The 24,364-nt window shown below is 47.8% G+C and overlaps 2 protein-coding genes across 2 annotated transcripts; one reads left to right on the top strand and one right to left on the bottom strand.

Annotated features, from left to right (window-relative positions):
* Positions 1 to 1,583: 1,583 nt before the first annotated feature.
* Positions 1,584 to 7,802, top strand: REC8 (REC8 meiotic recombination protein). Its single transcript, XM_020968521.2, has 19 exons — positions 1,584 to 2,480; positions 2,845 to 2,913; positions 3,126 to 3,268; positions 3,452 to 3,527; positions 3,707 to 3,827; positions 4,216 to 4,300; positions 4,452 to 4,531; positions 4,804 to 4,879; positions 5,105 to 5,180; positions 5,281 to 5,372; positions 5,588 to 5,670; positions 5,847 to 5,987; positions 6,347 to 6,410; positions 6,512 to 6,663; positions 6,817 to 6,865; positions 6,943 to 7,009; positions 7,125 to 7,250; positions 7,351 to 7,457; positions 7,560 to 7,802. The coding sequence occupies exons 1-19, from the start codon at positions 2,425 to 2,427 to the stop codon at positions 7,649 to 7,651; spliced, it is 1,755 nt and encodes a 584-aa protein (XP_020824180.1). The 5' UTR covers positions 1,584 to 2,424; the 3' UTR covers positions 7,652 to 7,802.
* IPO4 (importin 4) lies at positions 7,773 to 24,196 on the bottom strand. Its single transcript, XM_020968278.2, has 30 exons — positions 24,002 to 24,196; positions 23,814 to 23,900; positions 23,126 to 23,205; positions 22,985 to 23,026; positions 22,467 to 22,596; positions 22,159 to 22,338; positions 21,636 to 21,701; positions 21,434 to 21,535; positions 21,266 to 21,349; positions 20,748 to 20,912; positions 20,476 to 20,529; positions 19,990 to 20,099; positions 19,646 to 19,754; positions 19,318 to 19,447; positions 18,743 to 18,856; positions 18,487 to 18,600; positions 18,018 to 18,138; positions 17,676 to 17,787; positions 17,440 to 17,561; positions 11,410 to 11,487; positions 11,265 to 11,322; positions 11,045 to 11,150; positions 10,718 to 10,911; positions 10,523 to 10,570; positions 9,669 to 9,794; positions 9,301 to 9,509; positions 8,638 to 8,770; positions 8,447 to 8,551; positions 8,250 to 8,319; positions 7,773 to 8,124 (listed from the first exon to the last, which is right to left on the bottom strand). The coding sequence occupies exons 1-30, from the start codon at positions 24,068 to 24,070 to the stop codon at positions 7,994 to 7,996; spliced, it is 3,249 nt and encodes a 1,082-aa protein (XP_020823937.1). The 5' UTR covers positions 24,071 to 24,196; the 3' UTR covers positions 7,773 to 7,993.
* Between the last annotated feature and the right edge of the window lie 168 nt (positions 24,197 to 24,364).

The raw sequence follows: 24,364 nt of genomic DNA, 5'->3' as shown, positions 1-24,364 counted from the left end.
TGGGTGTCACTGGATCATAGAGTATATAGGAGGGTGTAATATGTAAGAAGACTGGAAAGGTAGGAAGAACTTTCAGTATCAAACAGGAGTTTATATTTGATCTTGGAAGTGATGGGGAGCCATTAGAGTTTACAAAGGAATGGGGAGGAGTGACACGGCCAGAACTGTATTTTAGGAAGGATGGAATGGAGTGGGGAAAGGCTTGTAGCAGTAAGACCAACCAGCAGTATCCATGTCTTCTGCATCAGGGTGCTGAGGACCTGCACCAGGGTGATGGCAGTGTCTGAGGAGAGAAGGGAAGAGATGTTATGATGACATAATCAATATATTGGTCTTGCATAAGAGTTAGGGCTGGAGATCAAATAAAAAAGATGAGCTGCCAGTGAGGGGATGAAGAAAAACGTGCCCTTGCTTTCTCTGTGTGGAACATCATATCACAACTGGTTGTCACATGGTTAGTAATGCTGAACAGCCTTTTGCCTCTTTTATTCTTTGTTACAAGGGATGGCATTCTGTGAAGGAGGAGGAATATGTTTAGAGATGAAAGTGATATAGAAATAAGATCAATCAAAAAATTTTAAGAGGGGCAAAGAAAAGAATGGGACGGTCAAGCGTTGACAGGGAGGCATAAATGATGAACAGCTCACATGTTCCATTGGTATCCTTTCCATGTCAAGACAACCTGAGGAAGGAGCCCAGCATGTTGGGTGGACTCCGGGACAAAATTATGAGCACAAATTGCACAAGAAACAGGCAAAGATTGGGTTTGATCTACATCACTGAAGGGAATGCCCACGTGGATGGGATCACAGATTCACTGGAATATGGGAGTACAGACATTACATAAATTGGCACACCTACTTACACATTACAGGAATGGGTTAAAATTCTGTGTTGCTTTCTCTCTTCTCTGACCTATCCCCCTGACCTCACAGTCATCCCCATATCTCTGGCAGTTACAAGGCTCCTAATTTGGTTCTTTACTATTACTTTGTTTCATTTTGACATCAGTTTAAGAGTAGAACACCCACCCTGGGGATTACATTATGCTAGATTTTACAGGGTCTCAAATAGAGTAACTTTGCAAGGCTTGGTCCCTTAATTTTTAAATGCAGAGTAGATGCCAGTGTTGTCCACTCATACAGGACGCTGTGGTCACGTATGCAGTCTATGCTTTTCAGCACCAACTAGACTGTAAGTTTCTTGAGGACTGGCCAGGATGTTGTATCCCTGGAACTTAACATAGAGTTGGCGCTTTAATAAATACATTTGGATGGATAGATTGGTTATTCTCAGTAACCCACATGGGTTACTGGACACAAAGCAGTATTCTTGGTAATTATTAAATAAATTCCTGATGTGGGGTGAATGGAAGGACACGAAGCTAGGTCCCAGGGGCCAATCACAGATGGCTTCCAATTGTCCTTAGCTTCTCTATTGGCTGGGAAGGATTTGTTACCAAGCCCGCTGCCCCAGATGCAGGGAACTGTCATTCCGTGCGCCTATTGGTTAGTCAGGACTCTCCACAAATGACTGGAACGTCAGTTCTGTCACCAGGCGTTGGGGGGGCGGAGAAGGAAGAATTCAAGAACAGAAGCTGATTGGTCAGCCAGTCCTTCCGAGGAGTATTTCTGATTGGCCACCACGCTACACCCAGGTCTGCAGGACCGGGGGCAGCTGAGAGGCTGAGCTTCAGATCTAGAAGCTACGGGAGAAGCGAAGGCTGCTTCTTGGCATCTGTGCCTGATTGGCCGTTCCCAGGAGGGCCACCGTCCAATCAGAAGAGGCTGGAGAGGGAGGGAGTGCGCCCCCTGCAGTGGGCATCCATCTAGTGGACAGGCAGGACCGGGCAATCTTGCTGCGAGTCTCTCCACGCTGTGCCTCGCCTCCGCTCCCGGACACCCAAACCCCGCAGCTTGGGGGCCTGAAGGAGAGTCCGTTAGTAGGGGTGGGGGATCCGCTTTCATCCTGAGGCAGGGCAGCAACAGGTGGCACACAAGATTCCCCACCTTCCCTCCTGGGGCTGAGACAGCTCCCCTTCCACCCCTACGAGGCAGCATCTCCCAGCCAAAGCCCTAGCCGGAGCTGGGTTGCCGCGCTTAACTTCATCTTCCAGGGGTGTGGGAAGCCACCTCCCTGTCCTCTGGAAGACAGCCTCTAGTTTCTTAGTATTTCACCCTTTTTTCCCTACAACTCTGTCTATATAGAGTCTAGAGAGATTGTACACCTATTCGCAGTTCTCTTTTCACAGTTCTATCTCCTGATAAATCTACTTACCTACTTGTATGCCCAAATCTTTATTGAATTAGTGGGGAGAGCTTCCTTTGTAACTCATTGCTACTAAGGACCTAGGAAACGCAGCCCCCTTAAAAGGTTTAGAGTACAGGTTCAGAAAGGTGGGGGACAGAAGACTGGAATGAGAAGATGTTCTACTACCCAAACGTGCTTCAGCGCCACAGTGGTTGCTTTGCCACTATCTGGTGAGGGGGTGTAGGGGGCTTGTGGGGGAGGAAGCTGGGAGCAGCTGAGAGAGCGGGGTGGGAGTGAAAAAGAAAGACTCTGCCTCTAACCCTCCGTGTGATCTGGGCAAGTCATTAACTCTTTAGACCAGAGTTTCTTTATCTGTAAAAGAAGGTAGTTGGACTAAATTTCTAAAGGGTCCTTTCCACCTTTGATACTCTGTGAGCTTGGTAAGGGAGGCTCCTCCCAGCACCATAGTGCCCCTCCTGAAGGGCCCTCTCCTGTCCAAGTCTTCCCCAACTAGGTTGGTTCTTGTGCTTGTGCTCTTGGAGTGACATATTACAAACCGTAAAGGTGACTGACTCTTCTCCTGTCTACTTCTAGGCTGGCAGCAACAGGTGGTATAAGGCTAGTGAAACGTGAATACCTGAAGGTGGATGTGGTGGAGACATGGTAAGAGCCCCTGCAATTCAGGGGACTGGGGTAAGAGGAAAGTAGATTAGAAATAAGAACTGTCACTATTTGGGGACCAAGGAGGGGGAGGAAAAATGAGGTTTATTGTTTGGGAAAATGCTAGGACAAAGAACAGAGTGGTTGAGGGCTGAAGGCAGGGACATTGGCAGTCATTTGGAGATTCAGCAGGAAAGGCTATTGCTTCCCCACAGTGAGAAGATCCTGCAGTATATTCTGGTGCAAGTACAGCCATCTCTGCCAGGTGTCCCCAGGCCCCGCTTCTCCCTTTATCTCTCTGCCCAGCTCCAGTTTGGCGTTATCCGTGTCTATTTCCGCCAATGCCAGTACCTTGTGGGTAAGGTGGCGAGGGAGGATGGGAAAGATGGTAAAGTCAGGGAGATGAGGAGGCAGGTTACCTCACAGGGCTCAGGGCTGGCTGGGTGGGGCAGCAGTGCCACAGGAGGAGACAAGTGGAATTAGGAGGTGAGGCAATTTGTTCTCTGCCTTCTCACTTTCTGTGCCCCTACCCATCCCACAGAGGATATTCAGCATATCCTAGAGCGCCTGCACCGAGCCCAACAGCAGATCCGTATTGACATGGTGGAACCAGATGTGTGAGTACCTAACTCCAAATTAGGTAGTACCATTCCAGGGCCAGGGATGTGGAACTTTGCTCAATTCAACTTTGCCCCAACTCCTTCCATCTCCATCCCATCCCTGCGTCCTCCTGACCATAGTTTTGGTCTTATCCTGGTCCATCCTTTCCCTCTTTGTCTAACTACTTCTCACACAGATCTGGTCTCCTACTGCCTGATCCCCTGACTACAATGGAGGCCTTGGAAGATGCCCCTGACCCCTTCTTTGGAGTGATGGCCATTGACCCTAGCCTTCCTAGTCCCCTTGGTATCCCACAGGTATGTATGAGACTCCTAGCAATACCACAAACTAGCCTCCTCAGTGTTGGTGCTATGTCAAATTAGCTGCCGGGGATGGGGGGTGGGGTGGGTGGGAGCCAGCTACTTACTGGTCCTTACTGGTATAGCCCACGTATAGGTCTTCTCCTATCTAGAGGTGAGATAGAGCTGTGACCCTGCCTGAACCCACATAGGCAACACCAAGCTAGTAGTATTCTGTGTGGAACAGAAACTCATCTTATGAAGTTACCTGGTAACGTTTGTAGGGTTGGGATTGGGAGAAAAGGTGCATACATCAGGAGGGCTTTAGTATTTTCTGTTAAATACCATATGGTGAACAGAGCAGGAAGTCCAGGACTAAACCATATGCTTCGGGCTTTGCCTAAAGGTTCGACACCTCTTGGAAGCCCCAACCCCTGAAAGGATTCCTAAAGAGACCCCTCCTCAGGTCTACCTTGAACCCAGGAAGCCAGGTGAGCAGTTTCCTGGTTCCCATGAGGCCAATTAGGTGGCCAGAGAATCATCTTTCTGGGAAGGGACATAGGAAGGCACATAGGGCTATGGGACTATACTTAGAACCACGAAGTCAACAGGGGTGGTACTGATATCATCTTCTTCTCTCAGACAAATCCCCCATCACTGTCCTGCCTCCTGAAACCATCACCCTTCAGGAGGCAGAGCCAATCCACGTGCTGCACATTGAGGTGAGCAGGATTCTAGAATTGGGGGCCTAGAAGTAGAGGGCAATCATCTCCATTCCCTGAACTTGACAAAACAGACTGGCCCCTGAATTCCCCAGGCAGTTTTCTTCAACCGTCTAATTTTCCCAACGTATGCTCCCACCCATGAATGGGCTATTTCTAGTTCTAGCTTGGACCTAGTCCCAATTGATGTCTACTTGGCTCTCCTTTCCCCACAAATGTGTCTATTTTGCCCAGGGAAGAAATGCATTCACTCCCAGGTACTGTCTCCACAGGGTGAGCGAGACCTACCAGAAATCTCCCGTTATGACCTGGACCTGCTCATGGCTGTGGAGGATGAAGCTGTTTTGGGTGAGGAAAAGGCCAAAATCTACCCTCCCCAGGAGCCCCTCAGGACCCAAATACATCTTGTCCCAGATGGTCAGCCCTCTGGCAGGGATAGGGTTGGAGCAGGACAGTCTAAACTGACATTAGAAGGGAGGAATAAGGGGTACTTTTGAACCATCTAATGATCCGGTGGCTGATGGGAAGAAACTCATACCATCCCATTCCCTCTGCCTCCTGTCTCCCTTTCAGCTGGAGAGCCAGTAGAAATTTCCCGTGTCCCTGAGCAAGAAATCACTCCTAGGCTATCTCCGCCACCTCAACCACGGTAAGTGGGCCAAGGCAGGGTTTCATTTCAGGAGCTGAGTGAATTTGGGGGTGGGTGGCAGTTCAAAGCTGGGAGGTCCAATTCTTAACTTTGCCACCAGGATTGAGGAGGTGGCAGAGCCCCTCCCAGAGAAGGAACTAGTCCCTGAAGAGCTTGGGTTATTGGTCCCAGAGGCTGCTCCTCCACCCCCAGGTGAGTGGCCCTTCCTGTCTCTTCACTGCCTCTCAGTTCCCAAAAGCCTAATATTTTACTGCTTCAGCTCTCTGGCGAAGTTCTCCTTCCCAGATGCTTAAAGTACTTAATAGTTCCAGCTCTCTCTATCCCTACCCATACTTAAGGAAGTTGGGATGTTCCAAGGGTGGGCAAGGTTTGGAGCAGAACCAGAACTCCTAGGTTGCTCTTGGCAGATGAGATCCCAACTACAGAGCTACTTCTGCCTCGGATGCCCAGCCCTTTGGAGCCTGCTGTTCCGGTTCCCCGCAGCCCTGAAGTAAGTACTGCACCCCATTCCCCTATCCCTAAGCCCTTGGGCATTTCCCTTTCCTTTCCCACTGGTTCAGCCTTCTATCACCCTTTTTGGGAGCTTCTATTAAGAGTCTTGGGGGACTCTGGGGCAGGCTACTAGGTAAACTACAAGGGTAACAGATGCCTTGTTCCCCGAAACAGCTGATTCTCCCAGAGTTGCCCCCACCACCTCAGCCTCCACCCTCCCGCCGCCGGTTTCAGTTGTATGATGAAGAGACCCAGATTACTCGAGAGGAATTCCAAAAGCAAGTTGTACAAACCCAGGCCCACACCCGGGACTGTGTGAGTATGGGGCAAGACTACTGTTGGGTAATGACACAAAACAGTCATGGGATTGCAGGGCTTTAAAGGTTACAAAAGAAGGGGACAAAAATTGAAGATCCAAGAGAGAAGGCAACACAGAGCTACTTCTAGCCCCTGCCCAAATGATACAGTGGAGGTGGTAACATAAGCCCACCACATGAAGACAGTAGGGGCAGAGGGAAGATTTGGAGCTAAAGAATGGGGGCTGAGATGCCAATCTCTGCCACTGGAAAAGTCACCACCCAGAAAGGTGACCGATTCCTCATTGAGGAGACTGGCCCAGATGATGGAGGCCCTTTCAGCTTTAAAGCTGTGACCTTCCTTTCTCTTCAATGCAGCCAATGGTCCAGCCTTCCAGTCAGAGGAAGAGCCCTACAGAGCTGCTGAGAACACCAGTTTATGGTAAGAATGGTGGAATAGGGCTGGGGGATGCTAGAAAGCAGAGAATGAAGTAGAGCTCTAATTCCACAAATTCCTGTCCAACCTCTCTCCTTTGTTCCCAGCTGGATGGCTACACCCAGAGCTACTTGGTCTCTGGACTCGCTGTGCCCGGGTACCCCCAGAAGAGCTCCGATATCTGCAACCCGAAGAGCCTGAGGCTGTAATTGAGCAGTTAGAGGAAAGAAGAAAGGCTGAGCCTATCAGTGAAATAGAGGTGCCTGGTCAACTCCATTCATCACAAAATAATCCCTCCAAATCCTGGTTTACCTTAAGCCAAATCTTTAGATTTGCAGAGGCCCAATGAACTCCACCAAGCACAGACTCTCCTGGAAATGTTCATCATATTGCCCCTCTCTCTCACCCTTAGACTCTTCGAGAAGCCCAAGAGCCCAGTGGTCCCCTACTACTGTCTTCAGGTAAAGCTCGGGAGAATGAGAGTGAGTGGAAATGACATGAAGGAATAGACCCTCTCAGACCATTTCCCCCACAACAGAACTCTTCTTGGAGACCACAGAGGAAGAGAGGTCCCGCCTCAGTTTCATTCCCCCTGAGGAGAGGTGGTAAGGGGCAAGGATAGTAAGGGAAGAAAGCTTGGTGGGAGGGGAGGGAAGAGAACCTTACTCTCCTGTTGCCACTATGACCACCACCTCCCAGGTAACACCTATGTCCTCCAAGGGGCTTAGGTGAGGCGGAGGTGGAGGCGCCTGTGCTGCCTGTGGTTCCTGAGCTACCAGAACTGCCTGAACTCCCCTTGCGGCTGGCCCCAGATCTGCTACAACTCTCCCCAGAGGCTGTGCAAAGGTATTGATGGGAACAGGGAGAAGACAGGAGTAAGATGTGACCTAGAGTAGACCCAAAGAACTCCATGGTATTAAACTAAATGTTTCTTGGCCCCTGGCAGGGCTATTATATTGGAGGTGCAGGCTTCAGGAGAAATCGATTTCAACAACCTGATTCCTCCCCTTGCCTCCCGTCTGGTGGCTGCTCGTGTCTTCTACTTGCTCCTGGGTGAGCTAAGGGTGTGTGGAGGGAGTGGTAAGGCAGAGGGAGCAGAGTAGCTGAGCCCAGGAGCTTCCCTATCACAATCTCCCCACTCTCCATTTTCTTCAGTGCTATCAATGCATCAGGTTCTGCACGTGGAACAAGAAGAGCCCTATGGCAGCCTCATCATCCGCCCAGGGCCTCGGTACCACCACCAATAGAGAGGCCTGTCTCTTTGGATGTGGCAAGAGATCGAACATATTCAACTGCTGTACTGATAAACCCCCCCTCTCATGTGCCTCCTAAGTTTTCCTGTTCCCCACCCCAGAGCTACAGCTCATCCAAAATAAATGGACTTTATTCAAATCAGAAGCCAAACCCCTTGTCCGTGAAGTCCAATAGAGTAACAGAACCAGCCCCAGGGATGGCTCCCATAAGGCCACAAACTGTCCTGGGGATGGAGATCTTTGGCAGGCACCCAGATGGAGCCAAGGCAGTAAGCAGTCCTGGGAAGGGAAGGTTTCCCTTTCTGATCCCAATCCCAGGAGGCCACTTTCCAGGCACTAGGTGGGACTGAGCACAGCCTGAAGTTCCTGGGCCTTGTCAGGGGGCAGGGAGCCCAGCACTGCCTGGAATCTGTCTGTGTGCTGCTGGGCCAAATGAGTCAGGAGCAGCAGCAAGGCAGCCTTGGTGTCTGGGGGTAGATAATCAGAGTGCAGAGTCACCAAGAAGAGCAGTAGGCATGACTCATCCAAATCACTTTCCCTCCTATTCAACCCCGGTCTCCCCTCCTTCAAGTATACTTGCTATTCCGCTCACCTTGTGGGACCTTGCTGGCACTCAGGGTAAGACTGCATATTGTCAGGATCTCCGGAGCCACATCAACCACCTGCAGGGAACATGGGGGAGGAGCTCAGTTACAGTAACCCCAGTAACTCCTGCCCCTCTCTCCCAAACACACAAAGTGCCCCAGAACTGAGGTGAGGGAGTAGGACCGAGGTTCCTAGGCCAGGTACCTGCTCAGGGAAGCTCTGATACAGGAAGGTGAAAAATTTCCCCATAGTGACCCATTCTTCCAGGTCCTCTTTCAGTGGCAATGCCTGGAACAGCGTGGTCAGCACCTAAACAGACCAGAGTCAGCTAAGTGAAGAACCCTTCTTCTCTGCTTGAGGGACAGCCCCTGCCCCCCCTCCCCTTCTCCTCCTACCTGTTTCTGAGGCCTTCCTGTGTGGTTGGCCATCAGCAAGCGTGCAAGGGCCCCACAGATGTTGTCACGGACACGGTCATGTTGTTCCCGGGCAATGAGAGATGACAAGAACCCCAGAATCTTATGGAAATGCCTAGGCTGCAGTCAAGGAACTCTCTCCACAGATCCAGGCCCAATACCCCAAACCCCTACTGCCAATGGTGAGATGTGGTACAAAGAGCACTGGACTGGGAATGAGAAGGTTTGGGTTCTAATCCCATTCTGCCACTAGACCTTGAGCAAATGACTTCACTTTTCTGAAAATGACAGGGTTGACTATTGGTTCCAGAGGACTGATGATAAAATAGACCTTCCTCCTCAGGAGAGAGGTGGAGGCTATGGGTAAGGAATGCTGGCCACCTTCACTGGTTTTGCTTTGACTGTATGGGAGGTATATCAGAAAAAAACCATCAGCAAAATTCAAGGACAGGGGTGGGGAACCTGGGACTTCCAGGCCTTAATAAAAGGATTTGTTCTGTGAAGTTTGGATTCAAAGGGCCACACAGAGGGCCACATGTGGCCTTGAGGCTACAGGCTCCCCACCCCTAGTCAAAGGGATGGACAAGAAGCTGTTCTGTCAGACCCCTACCACAGTCCCACCAGCTGCCTCAGTGATAAGGATACTCGAGGGCAGGGCAGGCCCCATGCTCCATCAGTACGCCCAGCCCAAAGACGGCATTGCTCCGCACCTCGGCATCTGAGTCTCGGGCAGCCCCCAGCAGCACCGGCAGCAGCCGTGATACAAACTGGGCTGAGGAGGCCCCCAGGCCCTGCATAGCCTCTGCCAGAGTTCCTACCGCAAATGACTTCTCTGCCACTGAGCAGCTTGGCTTCTGTTGAGGGGAGAAGGGGGCCAGTTAGGACAGGGGAAGCATGGGGGTACACAAGTGCGGCTGGAGCTGGGAACTGGGACCAGGGCATGGGGGGGGGAAGGGCAAGAATGGGGAAGTCAGACTGCAGGGGTCAGAAGTCAAAGGAGGGGAATCACTCACTGCCTTGCGTAGCAGCAGAGGTAAGAAACCAGCAAAGAAGGGGGCGAAGGTCTCTCCTCCTGAGGCACTTGCCAAAGCCGGAATGACTTCCCCTGCATGTTCCAGCAGCATGGCATCATATTCTGCCTGTGGGGCTGAGGTGGTCAGGGACCATCCAAACCCCAAGATCCCATCTCAGCCAACCCTCCCAACTCCGGAGAGGAATCGATACAGCAGATCTCATCATACCACCTCTGAAAGCCTACCCTCCAACCTTCTTGGTTGGAGAATCTTCTTTCCTGCCATCTTACTCATCAAACATTCTTTTGCCCCGCCCCCCCCCTTCCTCATTTCTTTAACCACTCCCACTCCATCAGAACCACACTTTGGGTATACTCGATTCCTTTCTGGGAGTGAGGGGGTCAATCATTTTCGTATAGCCCTGTCAAGCACTCTGGATTCACCAACCCCCCACCCCTGACCCCCTCAGACCTGCTGCTGTGTTTATCTAAATCTTAGTCATCCCATTCAGCTAACATTATCCTCCTGCCTCCCCTACCCCACCCCTGAATCTTTCTTCAACCATCCAAGCCCCTCAAAGATCTCTCTCCTTTCTTCCCTATTACTCTCAACACCATCACACAATTTTACAACTAATTTTCTCCTGTATTTTGGTTTGATCTGTAGCTAGCTGCTAACCTGTGGATATACGTTCCATATATGTCACATCTTTTTATCTCTTTTGAGGCATTAGCTCAGTGCCAGACACATAACAGGCACTCAGTAATTACTGATTAACCAACAGTGGGTTCCAGACCACGTCCCCACCTCCACACACACACACACACATAGTTTTCTCAGCCCCTGCCTCTTACCTGTTCCATCTCATCTTCCTCTTCCTCTTCTGGGTCCTGACAGGCTATCTAGAAAATGAGGTAAGCTTAGGCTTGGCTCAGTAAGGGCAGGGGCGGGTATTAGTTACAGTGGAGCCAGGGCCAGGCTCAGACCTTCCAGTCTGGCTCACTTCAGCATCCCTGTGATGCTGGCCTGTGCTTATCTAGGGCTCTCACCTTCTTCTGCAGCACAGCCTTGATGACGTTGCAGAGATCGGCCAATCGACTGGGAGGCTGGAGCACAAAAGACCCACAGTTCCGGAGCACACCATTCAGGGCCTCCAACACAGACATGACCACAAGTCGCTCACGTTCCATATTCACTGCCTGCAAGAAGGATGGGATCACCCGACCCAGGGCTGCCTGTAGTGCTGGAAAAACAGTGTTGCCCTGACACACCAGCAATGCCAATGACAGCTTCCTAGCCCTTGTCCTGCTCAGGACCCTGTTACCCACCCTGCCCTTGATACCAAATCACATGCAGAACTGGGCCTCCCTTCTCACCAAAGCTATTCTGCTCTGAGGGGATAGTCTGGGAAACCTTGTGCAGAGAACAGCAAAACTGGCCCAAGGTTTCATAAGCTGACTTCCGGACATTTATGTGGGGACACTGGTGGGAAGGAAGGAGACAGACATAGCACAGGTTACAACTTGCCTGCCCTATTCAAAGGCCGACCGTCCTTCCCACTCTGCCCTTCCCAAGTCCCCTGGACAAAACCCTCACCTCCAACAGTTTGCACACTTCTTCAAAGGCATTTTCCATGTACGGAAGGAAGGCCATGCTAAGGAACAGAAATACCAACATGAGGGAAGGGCTCTGTCCACAGAGGAAGGCAGTGAGATCAGGGGAGGATGGATGCAGGGCTTACCTGGCATTTACAGAGATTTCTCCCAGAGCAGTGCAGGCATCTTCCTTCTCATCAAAGAACGCGTTCTCTACATTATACCTTATAGAGTAAGGAGAAATTTATTTAAATTGAATAAACATGTATTTTTTTTATTAATTTATTTTGAATTATCAACAATCACTTCCATAAGCTTTTGAGTTTTAAATTTTTCTTCCCCTTTCTCCTTCCCCGAGACAGCACGCAATCTGATATAGACTGTACATATACATTTCTATTAAAAATGTTTTCACATTAGTGATGTTGTAAGTAAGAATTAGAAGCAATAGGAGGAATCACCAGAAAGAAGAAACAAAACACAACAGAAGAAAAAAAAATAGCAAACAGTATGCTTCAATCTACATTCAAACTCCATAGTTCTTTCTTTGGATGCGGACAGCATTTTCCATCATGAGGCCTTTGGAGGTGTCTTAGATCCTTGTATTGCTGAGAAGGGTTAAGTCTATCATTATTAGTCATCGAATAACGTGGCTGTTACTGTGTACAGTGTTCTGGTTCTGCTCACTTCACTCAGCATCAGATCATACAAGTCTTTCTAAGTTGAATAAATATGTATTAAGTGGCACAACAGAAAATATGGAGTGAAGAGAAGCCTTGGACATGTGACTGAATGAGTCTGCCCAGCCCTGGTCCTGGTCAGGACATGGGTTTGGATGCCCCCCTCCTCAACAGGAACCTCTCATCCCCATCTACCTATCACCCAAGGGTTTCCCTACAACGAGGTTGCAGCCTTTATTGTTCAAGGCAGTTGAGGTCTCCCTCCATGAATCCCAACTAGTCTGTGCCAACACCTACTTCTCACCTTGGACACTCCCAGCTGACCCAGGAAGATAGTGTTCTTTTTTAGAGGCCTTCTCGCTCTATACTTTTTGCCCTACTTATAGTCTATACTGACTCTGACCAGTCGCCATAAAGCCATAGCCCTCCATTTACCACCAACACTCAATGGGTAGAGTCCTCTATCAACACCAGGTTCCTGACTCCTTGTTTCTCTATCAATGGTTCTGGGAGAGTGGGGCTATCTATAACCCATTACAGATTACAATGCATGAGTTACAGGGTTTAGAAGACTCCTTGATCCAGGATTGGATGGAAGCTACCATCTGCTCTGCCCAAAATCATCACCACAACACTGAAAAGTCCTTTCTAACACTGAGTGGTTAGGTAGACTGCCCAGTTGCCTCACATCTACTCTAGTAAAAAACCTGATATCCACACCAGATTGAATAATGATAAAAAAGTCCAATGAGAAATCACAGTAAATGACTTCTTTTGTCCCAGAACTACATAAAAAGTCAGCCAGAAGCCCATGGGCAATAGGAATTGGGGCTACTTGTGAACCTAGTGTCAGTGCAGGCAAATGTGTTGGTCACTTCCTAGCTGGACCAGAAATGGGCCAGAGAAACATGAGCCTGAAAGGATCTGTGTCTGGAGGTATAAGAACAGAGAAGAAAGCCATGGGGAAAACAGACCTTGGAAACTGTGGGGTAACTTAGCCTTCGTACAAAGCCCAAATACAAACTAAAGCTGCAGAGGTAAATAAAGCACTCACCAATCAGAGCCAAAAAGTTACCCAGAGATGGCCCCCCAAATCTAGCCTAGCAGGAGAAATAACTGTAATAGAAGTCTGCAAGAGATTCAAAGGAATAAGTGGATTTGGCCACAAGGACTACACAAATGCCTAGAAGAAATGAAGCAACAGATAAAAAATGAAATAAAAGCTCTAAAGGAAAGATGTAAGGAGAATACAGTTTAGAAGAGAAAGTGGTAAACTTTACCCAAGAAATGGACTCCCTAACAACTAGACTTGACCAAACATAAATCAATGACTTTGAGATAATAAGAAACATCAGAGCAAAATCAAAAGATTGAAAAAAAAAAAAACCCCAACAACAAACCAGAACATTAACATATCGAACATTAAAAACAAGCGACCTGGAAAACAGGTCAAGGAGATAAGAATCACTGGGCTCCCTGAAAACTGATTAAAAAAAAAGTTTGAATACTTTATTTCAAGACATTACCAACAAAAACTGCCTGGATCTATCAAAACCAGAGGGCAATGTGAAGATAAGTCAAATCCACTGATTATTTCTGAAAGGAATCTGAAAAGTAAAAGTTCCAAGAAAGTCAGAGCCAAATTCCAGAGCTTCTACACCAAAGGAATTAGAATTCCAAGCAACCACAATCAGGATCACATAATACCTGGTAGCTTTTACTATAAACAAAAGGATAGCTTGAAATATAATATTCCAAAAGGCAAGACTTACAACTAACAACTTATCCTGCAAAGTTGAGTGTTATCCTACAGTGGGGAAAATGGATCTTTAAAAGAACAGAGAACTTTCAAGCATTTCTGAGGAAAATGCTAGATGAATAGGAACTTTGAAATACAAATACAAGAATCAAGAGAAACTTAGGTACATCTACACAAGTAACTGAAAAGCGTGATATAATGATATAGTGCTAACATTCTAGTATGCAAAAGATAAACACGCATCTTCAAATCTTTAAAGACTCCTGAGAAAAAGAGGACTTGTGGTGGAGTAGGTTAGATTGGTTTTGCTCTGATGGTTTTATGACTGTGGAGAAAAAGGAGGGTAAAAGGAATATATTAATGTAGAAAGGCCTATTTCTCATAATTGGGGTTAATAAGAAGATTATAAAAATATGGAGAAAAAGGTAGGGGAATACTAGCATCAGATGAACCTTACTCATCCAAAATGAACAAAGGGTTAAACCTATACATCCACACAGTCTGGTATAGAAAATACCAAACTCAACAGAAAAACAAATGGGGATAAGATGAGGGAGTTTAAAAGGGAGAGGATAATCAGGAGAAAAACAAACTTCCTGATCCTAATGGGGAGACAAAAAGGGGAGAAAAAACTAGAATCTAAGAGGGTGGTCTTAATTTGCCTCTTAAGCCTTAGCTGGGGAATGATGTCTATGAATGTAATCGAATATTACTGCACGATAAAGTGAGTACAACCAAGAGGATGATTTACACAAAGACAGCAACACTGTAAAGAAAAACAAGTGAGGGGCAGCTAGGTGGCGCAGTGGATACAGCACCGGCCCTGAAGTCAGGAGGACCTGACTAGCTGTGTGATCCTGGGCAAGTCACTTAACCCCAATTGCCTAAAAAAAAGAAAAACAAGTGAAAAGTTATGATAAAGTATGGTACTCACCTCCTGATAGTAGTGATGGACTCATGGGGCAGAAAGAGGCCCATGTTTCTGGATGTGGCCACTGTATATATTCATTTTGTTTGGCTATGTTTATTTGTTACAATGTGTTGGGCTTTTTTGTCTTTAAAGGGGAAGGGAAAGAATTAACAACAATGATGCCAAAAAGAAAGGCCATTAAAATATTTTTTTAATGTAGATAACAATGCAAGAAGGAAGCACAGAAAAACAGGAGTTTTAAAGGTAATGTGGAATTTATTATATATTTTTTAAAAGAGCAAGTGGCATTAAATGGAGACTCATAATTTCATATGCAATCTTCTTTTTGTGTTCTGCTATGTATATAGAAATGATTATTTTTTGGGAGTTTAAAAACATTTAGTTAAAAAAAATTTAAGAGCTGAAAAGGTCTACTATCTAGATAACAAAACACTTCCTTCAAAGCAGAGGCAAGCGCAATATTAGAACAAAACAGCATGTGCATTGTCAAAACAAAGTTTCTGTATCTGATGTTTTTGCATATATATATATATATATATATATATATATATATATATATATATATATATATATATATTTATTCATTCATTTATTTATTTATTTTGTCACAAGGAAGGGTTTAATCTGGGTGTGGAATATGACTATGATATAATGCCAAAACACATCAATAATATGTATTTAAAACACCACTACTACCACCAATACCAGCAACAAAAGCATGGTCAAAACCAGATTTGAAAGTCTTAGCTTATCATCACATGTGTAGGTAGCGACTTACTCTGTCCTGTTTCACTGAAACCATATGAGAAAAGCAACAACACTTCAGTTCTCTATGATCACTGAGTGCCCAACACCAAGACTGAGGCTTTAGGATACAATATCCAACCAAGAGCCAAATCCATACTCCACATACAGAATATTTCTAACTGTGCATCATCCCCCTCTACTTTGAGATTAGGAAAAGAAATTAGTACTGGATATAAGATCAGTCAGGCCCCTGGGAACACAATCACCCAACTGATTCACCCAATCGCTTATCTTCCCTGGTGTTTGAGAGAGAATAAACTCCCACTGGCCTCCATCATCACAAGACCCTTGGGAGTGGAAACCCCAGTCACAGAACTCTCCCCAGCCCCTAAAAAACCCTCCCATAACAAATGAGCAGTCAAGTAAAACAAATCAGTGAATTTTTTATTCTTTTTTTTATAAGGGACGGCTTGCTGGCAGGGATATATTCAGAAATGAAGGTGTAAAAACAAAATCACCCCATTTGCCATGCCTGAAAATATCCTCAATCTCAGGATCATGAGACCTTTCCATCTGACTTACAGGTGAAATTTCCCATGTGTGTTATCCCCACCATCAGAATGTGAGCAAAAGTAAAAGAAAGCGCTGTCTTTTCTATTTGAATCCTAGCACGTAACACAGGACTTTGCATGTAGTTAGTATGTAATAAATGCCTATCCATTCATTCATCTTGTACCTACAGCCCCATTCATGCAGATGACTCCCCAGTTTACTTCTTTGGCTCCTAATCCCTCTCCTGAGCTCCGGCCTCACATCACCACCTGCCTATGGATATCTGCACCTGAAGGTTCCACTAGCACTTCAAAACACCACATATTCAAAACAGAACTTGCTTTCCCCCAAATCTTCTTATTCCTACTGAGGTCACCAATACTGTTCTAGTCTATGCAGGTTCACAACTTTGATGTCATCCTTGACTGTTACCTCTCCTTCTCATAACCAATTAGACACTAAATCTGTTCCACTTCTACTCCATTTCTCCAATCTACCCCATTCTCTCCATTCCCATTCATGTTCACCACCCTACTCTCCCTGGGACAACTGCAACAGCTTTCTAGTTGGTTTCCCTGCTTCCAGACTTACCCTCTAATGCATCTTCCTACACTGTTGCTAAAATAATCGTCTACAGAAGAAACCTGACCGTGTCATTCCCCAGTTCAGAAATTCAGTGGCAGTATCTCCAGAGTAAAAATGCAAACTCCTCAGCTTAGTATTTTTAGCCCTTCACAATCTAGTTCCAGCACCAGTATTCCTTTGCTAGGCTCAGGTCAAGTCTCCCCTTCAGGCACGCCATGATCACATCAAACTTTTGAACTCACTATTCCTCAAAGTTAACATTCCCTCTCTCCCAATTCAGTATCTTGGTGTAGGTTATCCTTCATGCCTGGAAAACAGGTATGCTTCCCACTTGTAAGAATCCTAAGCTTCCTTCCTGACTCAGATTAAGGACACAATGCTATGGGAAGCCTTTCTTGATCTTAATAGAGGTTAATGCTTTCAACTTCCTCAAATTTCCTTACCCATTTCTCTCAATAGAATATAAGCTCCTTGATGGCAGGGACAATTTTCTCCTTTCGCATCTCCAGTGCCTAACATAGCAATTGGCCAATAGTAAAACCAATAAGCAATAAATGTTGATTGAATTGTTAAACCGAAGTGGCTACTATGTTTCAGATATTGGTGCTACAGAAACACAAAACAGTCTGTTTCCAAGAAACTTAATTTCTACCAGAAGTGACACAGCATGTACAAAGGTAAACACAACACAAGGCAATTTTAGGAGGGAAAGAACATTAACAACCGGGGAAAATCAACACCAGCTTTAGAGAGGAAAGAGGTGGCATGAACAGAACATAAAAGATGAAAGATGAACAACTATGGAGGCCACCACAGAGACCAGTTAATGAAGTATCTCAATGACTTCCTCTTCAGGCCCAGAACATGGCTGACCCTCCCTGATCCACCAGCCATCCCTGCCTCACCCGCCTCGGTTTCACACCCTGAGATATCAGAGTCTTCCTCCTCTTCCTCAGTATCTTCATCCATCAGCTCCTCCTCATCTTCCTCTTCTCCCTCACTCTCATCAAAAAGCAGGAAGGAAGAGCTTGTGTCATAGAGGGGCTGCAAGAGAGGTTGTCTGGGTTAGCAGGATCCTGCTCCACCTTCCCACCAGTTCCACACTTGAGACATGGCCCAGCACTTCCCCTTCACCATTGTCCCCAGCCCCATCCTTACCACGATGCCCTCAGTTGAGCGCAGTGATGACATCATAAGTATGGTGATTTTTGGTAGATGGGGGGCCAACCCCTCACCCATCAGCCCTGACAGTGCTGCAAACAGACTATACCTTTTAGGGGAAACAGACCAAACAGAGAGGTAAAGCACAGTCCTACTAGAAAAGGGACATGCAGAACAAGAAATTAGACCAAGGGTAGGGGACAAAGTTGAGATAACAAGGAATGATGACAAAGACTCAGAGGATATGGCTAAGAGATCTTGAATGAGTCAGGCACAAGAATTTGGGCGTGTGAGATGGTTGGGTTCTCCTGTCCCCACTCTTTATTTCAGATCACTCACGTGCATCGACGCAGATCAGGATCATCTACTTGGTCACAGAGGCTCAGTCCCAGGTGGCAACACTCCTCAGCCAGGGGCTTCATGGGTTCCCCCACTGCTCGAGCCAAAACTCCCAGAGTTTCTGAGAAAGGTCAAGAAGGACAGGGAGACAGTATAGCACTCAAAGATGGACGGGCTAAAGTAGTTCTGGGGAAGAGGTACACTTGGGAATATGGGCTGGATGAGGGGAGAGAGATGGGGTCAGTCAGGAACTGTGAAGTCATGAGGAAGTGAAACAAATTCGGAGGGGCGAAATTAAGACCCACAAGAACTTGGCAGGGCCAAGACAAAAGCTCCCAGCATAGCCTCCAGGCAACTCCTGTCTAATTAGCAGAAATCTATTAGATGAAATTGGGAATAGTAAAGTGGGGAGAAAGTTGGGAAGGGATGCTCTGAAGAACCTGACAGGGTAAGAGGACATTTTGCTCACCAAGACTCTGGATCTGCACAGGTCGAAGGTCCTCACGCCCGGTCACCAGGTATTCCCGGAGATGCTCCATGATGGTGGGGAAGTAAGGTATCAGGGAGCTTTGGGCCGCACTGGCTGTAGGAATGGTGAAGTTAGTAGAACTAGAAAATGGAAAAGACCCCACAAACAAATTCTTTACAGAGGCCTGCATAATACTCTTTCCAGGCAAAGTACGGCCCCCCACCCCAACCTGGGCAGCCCTATCGCCCCACCTCACCGATGGCCCCCATCACGCTCACAGCCAACTCCTTGGCTCGGGGGCTGGTATGTTCTCTAAGGGGCTGTAGCATCCGCTCCATTAATTCTTGGAGGTATGGCTCCACCTCTTGTCCTACAAGGATAAAAGAAGTATAGAGCTAGAAGGGAGACCATGTAGTCCAATCCTCATTTTATAGGTGAGGAAACTGAGGCCTAAGGTCACACAGAAGCAAAATAAAAAGTCTAGTCCTCTGCCTACACCATGTCAAATTACATCAACTGACTGACCATGCTGAATGGTCAGTCCAAGGCCCCTCAATTCAGCACTCTTCTCTAGACCCAGCCTTAAACCCACTTCCTATCAAGTGAGGAATAACCAAATGAATCCTCACAATTTCTGTCCCAGCATGAGGCAGAATCTAAGAGGACAAGATGCTCACTATTGCAGCTGCAAATACATTCCACCCATGCCATCCAACTTAAAATACTGGGTACACAACTCCATAGTCACTGCCATCCACCTTAAAATAATGGGAACACAACTCCATAGTCATTGCTGAGTCATCTGCCCCTCTGGAGTTTCCTCCCTCATACCCAAGTTCTCCACAAAATTCTCCAGGGCATAACAGGCTTTGGCGAGGTGTCGTGTATTTCCAGGTGGCACAGACTGGAGGTATGCCAGAAGCAGGGGCATCACTTCACCAGAGTAGCTGCTGATACTAGGCTATAGGGAAGGACAGGAAGAGATCAGGCCAGGTGATGATGAAGTTTGAAAGAAGAGGTAAATACAACATTGGGCAGTGGGAGTGGAGGACCAAAGGTCCCTGAGAAAAAAGAGGAAGGACATGGCAGAGTAAGAGCCAAATAAATCTTATGTGGGCAGAACTTGGGGGAAGGAGGCACCAGCTTCTACCTTACTAACCTGTAGGTTCTCTGAGAACTGGCCCATGGCAAACAGTGCAGCATTACGCACCACCTGGGAAGGATCAGCCAAGCCCTTGCACACAATCTGAAGCAGTGGGGTGAGCAGTCTGGGAAGGGACAAGGGAGGGTCTGAGATACAGGGAACCCCAGCAGTGAATCCTGTAACGCCAAAGTGGGGGGAAAGAAAGTGGTCTCTAGGAAAATGATACTCTCTTCCCTCCTACTGGGAGTCTCGTGTCTCTCCTTTCCTTTGTCCAAAAACCTTCAGACTCTCATGCCCCATGGTCTCCCTGAGGCCCCTCTTCAGAATCAGGTCCTATTCTTCCTCCTTCCGGGGCATACCTCTGTCTGATATAGTCACCAGCACCATCAGACAACACAGCCAGCACCAAAAGTCCTGCTTTTCGTTGATATGGGTTTTCTCCATGAAGGGCCTCATCCAGCAATGGCATCTATCAAAGGAGCCAAACAGAAGCCAACACTTCTATTACCACTCTTCCACTCTGCTCCCCAACCTTCCAACCCCAGTCAGAAGCAACAGATGCTCCCTCTAAAGAGCGGAGTAAACATAGGGTTTGATTCCCAGTGCTGCGACGTAGTCCCTTTGTGACAGTGAGCAAGTCACTTAACATTTGAGGGCCCCAGCTTCCTCATCTGTAAAAGGAAGATCGAACTAGATGGCCTCTGCTGTTTCCTCCAACTCCAAATTTGTGATCTTATGATTGTGTGCCTGGTGCTGCCGCAGAGATATCGGTGTCCAATTCACTACCAAAAAACAGATTAGGCCAAGATGAAGGAAGGAGAGAGGTCAAGCATGTGAACACTCACCAACTGTGAAAACAGTTTCTCTGGGGCTAGATGGAGGGCCAGTACGTCTATCACCTGAAAAAAAGAAGCTTTCGTTTCCAACACTGTTGTCTTCCCCACTATCCTCACACTCCCAACTTCTAGTCCCAATTTTCTACCTCTCTAGACCCTAGACTGAGGCTTTCCTCCTTTACATAAACCTTGCCTGTGAACATTTTTCCCTCACTTACCCTACATCTTCTATCTAGTTTCCTTGTGGCCTGCTAAGTCCCTCCTGCTGTTCCCCTTCCCACCTGCACAGCAAACTGCTTGGGTGTTTCCACCTCCAGCCCTCCTTCCGGCTCCTCCTCGTCAGTGTCTTGGTCTTCAGGATCCAGCTGTCCTGGAGGGGGCTCAGCAGTCATGATGGGGAAGAGGGTGCGCAATATTGTACTTAGGAGTCGGTGCTTCAGTAGAGCCTATGGGCATTTGGGGTGGCATAGCAAACGTCAGAGGCTTCTATTATGTAGCTGTCTCTTCACTCCTAATGTTCCTTCTAGCCCTATAAACCCAAGTTTGCAAGCCTAAAAGAAAACTAGGGAACTTCATGATCTTGGGGAAAACCACCCTGACTTGTAGGAATAAGAGCATCTACATAGCCTAGGATTAAATACAATTGGGACTTACTTTTCCACCAGGCTACTTACCACATACACAAAGCCTCACATTTAAGACCCTAGAGAGAGGCAAGAAAGCCCAAGGGAATGGTAGGGATGATCCAAAGTGGCTGGGGCAGCAGAGGTTGGTGGGCAGAGCAGCAAAGCTTACCCACCTTGCTCTTAAGTTTGACAAGGAAAGAGACACAGCAGAGAACCCGTACTCGGACTGCATCCCCCAATGTGACGGTTCTAGCCACCTATGCCAAAAACAAATGTGACTCAGAGATGGAGAAATGTCCTGTCAGGGGAGCCAAGAAGGAGCCTCTGCCAATCTTTTTTACCTCCAGACAGAAGGTGAGAACCTCAGAGAGGTATGGGGTGGTGATTGGTAACTCAGATTCTAGCAACTCGTCTAGGGCTTCCAGGGCTTCACAGGCTTTTGTCTAACATAAAAAGACAGACAATCTTTGTGTAGACGATTCAGGGCCCTGAAGGATATGTTTCTCTCCCCTCCCCAACAGGGCTGTTGCCCTTCATTCTCACCTCATCTACTTGGATTAATGTCTGCAAAGCCAAAATGACCTTGGGCACCAGAGTCCTGGCATGAGGCTGCAAGAGTAGAAAATAGGGAAGATAGGTGGGAACTAAGTCCTACAGTGCAGAAACATGGTAGCTAACACCCTTGAGTTCCTCAGAGGTAGGGCTTCCCCTAGTGTGCTTGTTGTCTCCATTAGACTGTGAGCTCCTTGAGGGCAGGGACTGTCTTTTGCCTCTTTTTGTACCCCTAACACTTGGCACAGTGCCTGGTACACAGAAGAGTTATGTTTATTGACTAACACGTCTAGAGACAGAGAAACAGAGCAAAGAGACAGAATGAAGAGGGTGTGGAATTTGGGAAGTTTCTTAGTCACTCCTTTTAAATATTCAAAACCCTGCAAGAGGACTAGAGATGAAAGAAGATGATTTCACTTTCTTAACTTCACCAAAGACAGTGGATTCTAGAACACTTCATGGGTGAGATCTATCTACATCTTTACAAGTGAAAGGCAAAGAGAAGGTTTCTCACCAAGGCATTGGGGCCCAGGTAGGGTGTCATGGTAGTCAGAGTACGCAGGGAGTAGTAGAGCAGTCCAGGGGAGGATGATTCTCCCAGAGTCTCATTCAGTAGACAAAGAAGATCTTTATGGTGTGGTCGGAATGCTTCAGGCCTAGAGGTCACCACTACACTCAGGAAGAGTAATCCCATCTGCCCAGGGGGAAGGAAGGTAGAAGAAAAATTACCCTATACCCTTAGCCTTTTCCTGTCCCAAGCCTTGACTGGGTCCCAATCCTCTGACATCCTCGGACCTCCCAAGCTCCATGAACCATACATACCTCCCTTTCAGGGATGTGGGAGCTTCGAGTACTGTGCTGGAGTAGCTGCATTAACTGAGGCCAGGCATCCAGGCCTTCATTCCTCAGGATGGTTGCTGACAACTGCGCCAGGCTGAGGCTCACGCTGTGCCTATGGGTTGAAGAAGCAGCCATGCATTTGTCACCCTCATCAAAAAAAAAAAAAAAGAGGGGTCCAGTAGCATGGAGCAGAACTAATATTCAAAAGGCCACTGGCACAGATCCACTTGTGTCAGACATTTTAGCATTTTCTAACACTCTTCCATTTTCTTTCTCTAATACAAATCTCACAAACTAGCTATTTTCTTTTTTTTTTTTCCCTATTAGATGAGAAATCTACTACCCTCCTTTCTAGGGGATCTGGCATGTCTCTTTGCCCTAAGGAATCAGGAACCTGAGATGAGAAAAGAGGCATAAGGTCTCTGAAATAGGAAATTCCCACAGTAATCAGGCAAAAGATGCTCAAGGAATATCTGAGAAAGGAACAGATCCATACTCACTCTGTTTCGTTCTGCAGGGCTCTCAGAACCAGAGATTTCATACTAGAATACAACAGGGTAGAAAGCATTTAGGATACCCTATGCCAGGCTGTCCACTTCTGCCCCTCCCGCCACTCCTAGGTCCCTGGCCAGAGTCCTCACCTCTCCCGATTTGCCACTGCCAACCGCCTCCATCGTGTGTTCAGCTGCCTCCTGATCAGCAGTGCTGAAAACTGCCTGATCTGGGGTGTGAAAGGAGGGGCAAGAGTCAGAGCAAAGGAAGATGAGGGGGCAGGGGAGACAGGAGAAAAGAGTGAGCCCACAGATCCCACTACAGAGGGAGGGCAGGACCAAAGATGACATTCCTACTCTGAGACAAACAGTAACAAGACCAAAAATGAGGAATCAAAATAACAATGCATCTTACGATGGAGATAAGTAACCTCAGGCACTACCAATTAAGGACTGTGGGTGGGAGAAGTCAGTATCATCACGGTAAGTGATCAATCAGTACCCCAAATGTCCGATAAAAGGAAGGAGATGTGATGGTAAAAAAAAAAAATCAGAGTAAACGGCGTAGTGAGATATCAGAGGTGAGGAGTTAAGAGGGTGTGAAAACTAAGAAATTAGGAGTGAAGAGAATCCAAGAGACCAAAGAAAACCAAGGTGGGGATCAAGAGATCCCCGCTTTGCAGGCTTATGGTAGAGGGGCGCCAGCGAGCCTCGAAGGTCGAGGTCAGTGGACACTCGGAGGGAGGTCTGGGTCAGACTGGGCAGTGTGGGGAAGCTGGGTACTTTTAACAAACCCGAGGAGTTTCGGCACGGGTCCGGGAGTAGGGGGGACTCTCACCTGCGGGTCGGGCGCGTGGGCCAGCAGCTGGCACAAGGCGGGCACTGCGCCGGGGTTTCGGAGAGCGGCCTGGAGCTGTTCCGTGGCCTGGGGAAAGGCGGGAGGACACGGCGGGTCTTAGGCCATGGGAGTCCACCTCCCTCGGGTCCCGTCCCACCCGGCCCCGCCCTGGGAGCCCCGTCCCGTACCCGGCGGATTCGCTCAGTGTCCGGCAGAAGCAGTTCCCGGAGGATCTGGTCCAGCTCCCCGGGCTCCATGGCAGCACAAATAGCGGCTGCCGGCAGCAGCTCTGGCACCGGAGGAAGGGGGAGGGGCTGCACGTGGAGACACTTACACTCGCTTCCAGCGGAAGCGGCGCATGCACGCCCTGCCCCAGCGTTCCTCGAAGACACTACCCATCCTGCTTCCGGCAAAAGGATCGAGCTGTGCGCCCCCTAGCTCCCGGCGGGAACACTGCGTGCTGCTTTGGGAAACAGCGAGCCAGCGCGGCTGAGGGAGGAGCGAGGCTGGAGGATCACACCAGCTTGTGGAAGGCCTCTGGCCTCTCCCCA

The sequence above is a fragment of the Phascolarctos cinereus genome, unplaced genomic scaffold (assembly GCF_003287225.1).
Source record: "Phascolarctos cinereus isolate Bilbo 61053 unplaced genomic scaffold, phaCin_HiC Scaffold_3;HRSCAF=262, whole genome shotgun sequence".
In the NCBI taxonomy this organism is placed as follows: domain Eukaryota; kingdom Metazoa; phylum Chordata; class Mammalia; order Diprotodontia; family Phascolarctidae; genus Phascolarctos; species Phascolarctos cinereus.
The sequence above is the reverse complement of the archived record's forward strand: the minus strand, read 5'-3'. Positions and strand labels throughout refer to the sequence as shown.